This window comes from Phragmites australis, chromosome 1 (assembly GCF_958298935.1).
Source record: "Phragmites australis chromosome 1, lpPhrAust1.1, whole genome shotgun sequence".
Taxonomy (NCBI): Eukaryota; Viridiplantae; Streptophyta; class Magnoliopsida; order Poales; family Poaceae; genus Phragmites; species Phragmites australis.
This window is the reverse complement of record NC_084921.1, coordinates 54031268-54039277: the sequence shown is the minus strand read 5'-3', so window position 1 is coordinate 54039277 and position 8010 is coordinate 54031268. Positions and strand designations below refer to the sequence as shown.

The following is an 8010-nucleotide window of genomic DNA, read 5'->3' as shown; positions in this document are numbered from 1 at the left end:
TGATAAATAGGACCCACATATCATACCAAAAGTTTTATCAGACTTTAGCATGACTACAATTCAAATACTATTTCCCCTCTAATTTAGCACTTATCTCAAATTTAACTTAATCATGAACCAAACATCATCTTTTTTGTCCTAATTTAATATGACCCTAACTTTAGCTACGACCAAATATTGGTCAGACTTTTTAAGACCTACAACGAAACTCGCCCTAAGTAAACGCGAGGCAACCTCAATGAAATTTCAGAAAAAATGGAGGGCCTTTTCGTAGAAAAACAGGACCAGAAGGAGGCGCGGACAGCCCAAAAAATTAGGGCGACGCGACCACAGGAGGAGGAATGAGGCCATGAGGGAGTTCGATGCTGTAACATACCCGTCCAACATACGGAGTAGTAGTCACTTGAGCAGCAGTGAACGGCAAAATAGAGAATATTACATGTGGAGCAGCATATGGCCAAGTGTACTACTGATGAGCCAACAAAAACACAAGCAGTACCAGACCATTACTCTTAACGGAGCACAAAAGGCGGAAGGAAAAAAGTAACTATTACAGCCACACTAACATACTCATTACTAGATCAACTAAATTAACCCCCATCAACAGCACACAATTAAAGTAGCTAGTGGGATTATCTTGACTCAGCTGCTCTGCTTCACGCGGTCAACACTGACACTCAGTAGACATGGCCGTCCGTTGTAGGCGCCATGGCCCTGAGATGGGGGAGGACAGCTATCTGTTGTCAAGACTCACCACCCTCCTTTCTGCATCTTGAATCTAGACATAGGCCTTGAAGAAGCACAAGTACCAGGCTGCAAAAACGTTCGGGAAAATAGTAAGACAAGAGATCATGTGAATTTCTATTGCACCAATGACAAGTTCAGGGGAAAAGAACAGCTTACTTTCTCCGAAGAATTACCCACTGAAGGTTGAATGGATGAAAGATCGTCATCATGTTCAATAATAGATCCTGTAAAAGCCTGCTGACAGAATAGATCAATAAACTAAGGTCAAGTGCAAGTTCAGACAGTATGGAAGCACAGCTAACAAAGTACCAAGAAAAAGACCTTTCGCCCACTTGATATTATCTTTCGATCGTGAGATCGAGCGAGGTCTGAAGAATCCTGCAAATAGAGTAACCAGCAATCAGCAGTATCCACACATGAAAATAACAAAATACCATGAATGAAGCATAGGGGTAACCGTAAACTTCGTCCCCAAGCCCCCAGACATGGCGCTTGTTTTCGGTTGACAAAAGAAGCATAGGGTAATAGTTCTACTAGTTTAAGATGAATATGAATATGAATATGAATATGAATATGAATATGCCTTATTCTACATACCACTGACCCAAAAATACGTGATAAATGATGCATGCATATGCCTGCTATTAGATCCGAGCATATTGGCTCGTATCTAGCTAGCACTTGGTTTAGTTAATATGTGTCTATTAACTCTATTTAATCATATTGACAGATGAATTAATCACATCAGTCATGTACAAAGATCTAAAGCCACTGATTAAAAAAAATCAGCCACCACCCACCTGCCTATCGCCTTTTAAAGCAGTGTCTAAATTATGGGCAAATAGTAAAATCATGTGTGAGAACTGCTACTCCCAATTTTTCATGTTCAATAATCTTAGTGTAGAAGTTCACTGAAGAAAACCTCACTTAGAGACCTATGCAAACAAAGGAACGCATACAGAAGTTCAGTAAGAAGTAAAACCACAAGTACCTTGAGTCCTGGAGCAGAGTATTTTGGATCCAATGGCAAGGAAGGAGACTTTAACGAACTAACCATATGCTTGTCATCTTGGAAAGAAATAGCTGTAAGTAGAACGATTGGGTCAAACATAAATCAGCATGGTTGGTAGCTAATTCTACACACTTCAAGCAAGCATATGAAGTGCCAAGGGAATCAAGTTCAGTTCCATCTCCAGAAACATTACAAGAGCAAGATGTCAATTCTACTACAAGTCGTCTTCAATGGTAGAATAGAACTAACCTTTAGTGGGAATCCAAACTTCAGAGTTTATTATCTGCAAATAAGAAGAAACACGATGTGAGGACCTAAGGGAGATATATCAATTAATAAGATGTTCATTCAGGGACAAAGGAGAAGGTACTCAAGGAAGGATAAACAACTTACAGAAGTTTGGCCAGGAAATATTGGATGAGATGTGTGAGCTGATGGCGTGTGAGAAACACCTTTCGGCAGTCTCTCTCCTCCTGGCTTCTTTAGTGCACTCTTCAGCTATTAGTCCGTGCATCAAAATGAATAATTCCAACACAACATATTAAACAAATTAAGATTACCTCAATCTTAAGTCAGATCAACTTGAGATAAGTACCTGGATATTCCCATGACTCCTATCATTACCACCACTTCCAGAAAACGAGGCAACAAAACCAGAACTGTGGTGCTCATTGTCATCACTCAAAGCATTTCCAGATTCCCCATTTCCCTCACCATCCTCACTTGTTTCAGCACCTTCATCATCTCCGTCATCGTCAGCATCTTCTTCTTCCGAAGTACTTCCAGCTTCCTTTTCTTTCATTTCAAGTTCATCTAACCTTGCCATGATTCGAGTAAGTTCCCTATCTCTATCTGACATGGTCCCAGCTGAGCTTGAAGCCTCTGAAGCAGACAAGTAGAAAAAACAGTTGTGCCAAAGTAGAATACTCAATGCGCTTGCTACACACGTAAGCACCAGGGTTTAATACCAGCACAGGACCATCAAGATGACATAATATCGCCAGAACAATATGTCATTCCATCGTGCCTAAATAATAGTAAAAAAGTACAAGATACACCCTTAAGTAACCCCACTGAAACAACATTTGCTTGTGGCATGAATATTGACGATCAACTTGCCCCAAGATTACTTAAAACTTGGGTGATTCAGGATTACTCAGCAAGAATATTCTACCAGGTAAGAATGATTTACAAGAGAGCAAGGATAGAAATATTGGGAAAAATATTAATATTAGAAACCATTATGTTAAGAACTCATCTCAAGAGGCAAACAAATCATGAAGACAATAAAAGTGCAGATTAGTTTATAACCATTAGCTAACTAAAAGGAAATTACAAATGGTTACCTGATTTGGATGAATTACTCTCCATGTCTTCATCATATTCTTCCCTAATTTCAACAAGACCCTCCTGCCCACACAAACAAAGTTAAGCATCCAATTTAACATAACTGTGCACAGAAACAATGAATACTGAACAGCAAGACGTGAACAGCTCTCACTTCTGTTAAGACAAAAATCATAAAAGTAGCACAATTATTCATAAGATCTACAAGGCTATATTACTACATCTCAACACACTACGTATAGTCAGACCATCTCTGTATTATATACAAGGATTGGAAAACAGTATAGTATTTCCAGGGGTGTGGTTTAGAACATAAGCAAAAACTGGCAGGCAGCATCCAGCTTTCAATCTAAAAGAAGGCTAAGGTGCTAGCTTCGTCTGCATACTGAGACCCAATAACTGCAATTGACGAGTCCATATGTCAATGAAGGTTTGTTATTAATCACTATCCATTTTCTCTTTTTCTATTACCAACAGCGTCAAGAAAATTGATATTATTGTCGTCTTTACTAAGTAAAACACAAATCTACCACTGCACAAAACCCATTAAAAAAGCCTTACAGAAGCCTCAGCAGCAGTGGACTCAAAGAATTTTGCCTCAGCCTCAAGGTCAAAGATAGTTGCCTTCATCGCTTCGACTTGAGCTTCCAATTCAAGCCCCCTCCTGTGCAATATCTCAGTTGTCTGCTTAGCAGACCTATCTGCATAGTACCCCTCACCTAGAAGCACCTAACACATAATGCAAATCACGAACATATAAGTTGATACGCCCATGTAGACTGAAAATCAAAAACTGTTTCACAGTGGCAACCTTACCAAGAGTTCATTTGTGTGGATTAAACGCCCCGGAAAAAATGCAGCGCCACCAAAGGGAACCTGCAAAGCATAGTTTTAAAAAAACTTGTTGAGAAATATAACACACACATGAGATTTTCCTTTGTTTGAGACTACTATTTTCATCTGTTGCAATCACGTACTTGCTCAAACTCCGAAATCAGTTATGAGAATGAAAATCTTGCCATATTCACCTTGTTATTCATTATGCATAGCCACAAAACGCCCTATATTTTGCAATGGAGGGAGTCTATTACTAGTAATAACAGCTGCTGGTTCTTCAGTTTTCAGACGTCCTCAAACTTTTCTCATCAAAATGAAGAAATCGGTAGTAACAAGTAAGCTAGCAAACTTATTTATAGAAGAAGATAAAGATCGATAGTTAAGAGAGCGAAGGGAAGGACCATGACTTCGTGTGAGAGTTCATCAGGGAGCCTGTTGACGAGGGAAACGAGCGCGGCGTTGTCGGCGACGAAACCCTGGAGGCGCTCGAGCTCGGCTTGGCGATCAGCGATGGCTTCGGCCACCCTCGCCACAGCCCTCTTCGTCTCCTCGGGCGAGAATACGGCGCCCAGCGGCGTCGCCGTCCCTTTCCTCGGCGCAACCATCGTTCTCTACTTGCCCACCACCCGACCCAAACCTCACAGATACGTCCCGGTTTGGCAACTCGGTAGTCGGTACGGGCACCTTAGACACCCCGGAGAGCCGCCGCGCTCGCCCTGCGTGCCTGGCCCCGCCTCGGTGCTCAACTTCTGGGCCGAGCGCGTGCACGAGTGCCTTCCCCCACCACGGCAGAGAGAAAGGCGAAGGAAGGCGATAACCTGTCCGCGCGGAGTACGCCTCTGCGTCGATGGAGGAGTGGATGCGGTGGCGGTGAGCGAGCCGCGAGAAGGAACGGGGGAGGCGGCGGCGCAGCGCGGCGGTTGAGTGGGGCGCTTGCGTGCGGCGTCGCGAGAGGGGAGGCCGAGAGGCCACACGACACGACGGAAGGTGTGGGCTGTTTTGCACGAGTTTTTTTTCTATACTTTTATATTTTTTAACATTAATATTTAAATAAATAGATCCTCGGTAAAAATATAATGTGAGAGCTCTCGACGTCTATTTTTTAATTTTTATTAGAGATCTATTTATTTATATATTAATATTAGAAAATATAAAAATAAAAATAAAACTCATTTTGCACTTCATCGGCCCATGGCTCCACGAGAACGGATCGGATTGGGCCGGAAAATTTCGTCCAATGAATCCTACCGAATTCTATGCACATTTGTATCGAGCAAGGGGATTTTTATGCTCGTTGATGGACCGGCATCCCAACCTATCCTGACTTCGAAATAGCTTCGTCTACAGGGCTGGCAACTGATGGAAGTGACCAACACATATGAAAATTCCCTTCATCTTCTATTTCCTCTTCTTTATTTATAGAAAAAAGTTCATTTTGCCTGACTTAACTATTGTCTAAGTTCATTTTCTCCCTTCAACCGTAAAACCAGTTACATAGGCTCTTTTAACAATTAAAACCGTTTGTTTTTCCCCCTGAGTGGGTTTGGACGATAGTTTTATCCGATGTGGATCACACGTCATAGTGGCCCCATATGTCCATGATAACTAGTTCTACTGTTCACAGGCCCCCTGTCTCCTCTTTATCAAAGTCATGGGGCCCACTTTTCAGCAGCATAGAGCAAGAGCACGGCCACGACGGCTCTGGTCACACTCACGGGTGGCTGGCAAGGCCGGTGAGCTGCACGGGAAGCTGCAGCGCATGGAGGTGGAGCTCAGATGGGGGCTTTGCTACAGATAGGCGTGGCCGAAGTCGGTCGGTGGCGGTGACACTCGGTCCTTCGGAGAGAACCTTGCCGTTGGTGAACTAGGCCATGGCCTGGCTAGCTAAGGGTAGCAGCAGCTTCACTGTGCTCTGGCAAATCTGCCTGTGGGGCTCTCGCCCGATGGGCATGATAAGGGTGCGGCCGGCGACGGCAAGGCGGCTCGACGAAGCAAGGGTGCTTGGTAGAGGGCCGCCCGGTGTCGAGCTTGAACCGAACTGGCACGAGAATCAGCATCCACGGGCCGAGGGGGACATCACTGCACTACCAATTGGCCTAGAGAGGTACTGGTTCGGGTCGACAACTTGGCACTCCTCGGTGGTGGCAATGGAGACCGGCAGTGAGGATATCGCCTACGTCGGACTGTACAAGGGAGGATCCACAACAGTGAGCAGCTAGGGATAAGGTTGGACGAAAAGCTCGAAGCTCGTGAGCTAGCTCAGCTCATGTCTGGCTCGACTCGGCTCATTTAGATAACGAGCCAAGCCGAGATAGAATTTTAGCTCGTTTAGATAACGAGCTGGCTCGCAAGCCAAACGAGCCAGGAGGAACCCATATAACATTGTGCAACCTAGGCCTAGTAGCCCATTTGCATAACCAAATATACACCCCCACTCTTAGAAACCCTAATGCAACATCCTGTTTCTATTCTCCCGCAGCCGGTGACTCAGTGAGCGATGAATCGGCAACGTCATCCTCCGTCCACAGCAGTCCTCAGTCCCCCATCGGCCGTCCACGACGTCTGTGTTGTCGACCACCTAGATCCCCATCCACCTCGGCTACTCGACGTTATCGCGGACCTCTGTTCACGTTATCGATAGTCCTCCGACAGCCAAACAAACTGGCTCGTGAGCATAACGAGTCGAGCCGAGCTGGTTTTTTTGCTTGTTTTTGTTAATGAGCCGAGTCGAGCCAGCTCGTTATCTAAATGAGCCATAACAAGCCGAGCTGGCTCGTTATCTAACCCTAACCAGGGAGCAACATGAGAAGGTGAGGAAACTGTTAATCAAAGGTAATCGAGATGAAGCTCACCATTGTGGCGAATTTGCCAGTGCTGTGAAGCTCGACCCAAGATTGAAGGCGAAGAAGAAGGCCCTAAGATCGGCTTCTTTGGCGGGGAGGCAAGGATCTAGTGGCTATGACAGTACCAGGAACTCGTAGTGCACCTTCCTGCGGCGGTTTCTTCGACGAGTTGTGGCCAAGGATGGAAGCAACTTGAGCTCCTTCTCATCGACCGCCGCTCTGCTCGGCTGTGGAGCAAATGGGGAAAAATGACAATGGGAGAGAGGGAGAAGGAAGGGGCTAGGGTTTTGGTGCCGACCGAATCCAATGAACCAACAAATAGGATAAAATGGCGGCAACAAACTAGTGGTTGGCACGATGCTCTCCGAAAGGCCGAGCGCCACCATCGTTGACTGACTTCGGCCACGCCCATCTATAGCAGAGCCACATCCGAGTTTGTCTTCGTGTGCTGCAACTTCATGTGCAGCTCAACGACCACCAGTGAGCACATCCAAAGCCGTCGTGGCCGTGCTCTTGCTCTGTGTAGCTGAAAAGCGGGCCCTACAACTTCGGTGAAGAGGATGATAGGTGGGTCCCGCGAACCATAGAGCTAGCTGTCATATGACATGTGGGGCCACTGTCATGTGTGATCCACATCAGATAAAACCACCGTCCAAACCTGCTCAGGGAGGAAAAACAAATGTTTAATTGTTAAAGGAGCATGTGTACTCTGGTTTTGTGGTTGAAAGGGGAAAATGGACTCAAACAATAATTAAGGAAGGAAAATAAACTTTTTCCTTATTTATAGTCTGGTAGAGAGATGGTATATATTGTGAAACCGGCTCCACCGGAGGGGGGGTCGGCTCGGCTAGGAGTACGACACGTAGGGGTCAGGCCCACCCGGACATCCCTCCTCTGTGTTCTATTTGGTATGGGCTCTGTACCAAACATGACTCTCAAGTAGAGAGACTTCCTTCACCCTTTTATATATGTAAATAGTTCTCCCATTTATATAACAACAAAAAATGACAAAAGAGAGAAAATAAGAAAGCTCCACCCTATATCTTGTGTCTTTGTGTTCTTCCTTGGATTTGTGATTGTGCTTTGTTCATCAGAAAGAGACAGAGCCGGAGAGGTTCTAACCACTGGCAGTGTGCATCGTAACAGTATGTTGGTGTGTTTGGTGCAAAAAAATAATTGCCGATGTTTAACTTACATATTAGGCTACTATTTGGTTTGCTACTA

General features: G+C 44.8%; 1 protein-coding gene across 4 annotated transcripts; it reads right to left on the bottom strand.

Moving 5' to 3' along the window:
• Window positions 1–403: 403 nt before the first annotated feature.
• Window positions 404–4952, bottom strand: LOC133928026 (uncharacterized). 4 transcript variants are annotated; one of them, XM_062374321.1, is made up of 11 exons: window positions 4345–4952; window positions 3923–3982; window positions 3668–3835; window positions 3106–3169; window positions 2355–2698; window positions 2153–2257; window positions 2009–2042; window positions 1739–1830; window positions 1057–1125; window positions 904–984; window positions 404–813 (listed from the first exon to the last, which is right to left on the bottom strand). In XM_062374321.1, the coding sequence occupies exons 1-11, from the start codon at window positions 4546–4548 to the stop codon at window positions 751–753; spliced, it is 1284 nt and encodes a 427-aa protein (XP_062230305.1). In that variant the 5' UTR covers window positions 4549–4952; the 3' UTR covers window positions 404–750. The 4 variants fall into 4 exon arrangements, with proteins under 4 accessions (XP_062230305.1, XP_062230317.1, XP_062230310.1 ...); XM_062374333.1 differs by having other exon boundaries at window positions 2355–2641; XM_062374326.1 differs by having other exon boundaries at window positions 4351–4952.
• Between the last annotated feature and the right edge of the window lie 3058 nt (window positions 4953–8010).

Bases quoted from the DNA above. Each gene is read 5' to 3' on its own strand.
- LOC133928026 (XM_062374321.1), bottom strand. From the start codon at position 4,548: ATGGTTGCGCCGAGGAAAGGGACGGCGACGCCGCTGGGCGCCGTATTC. The intron at 3,983-4,344 runs GTCCTTCCCTTC...TATGCTTTGCAG, and splicing joins AACTCTCACACGAAGTCATG to GTTCCCTTTGGTGGCGCTGC. The intron at 2,043-2,152 runs GTAAGTTGTTTA...TCTTATTTGCAG, and splicing joins TATTTCCTGGCCAAACTTCT to ATAATAAACTCTGAAGTTTG.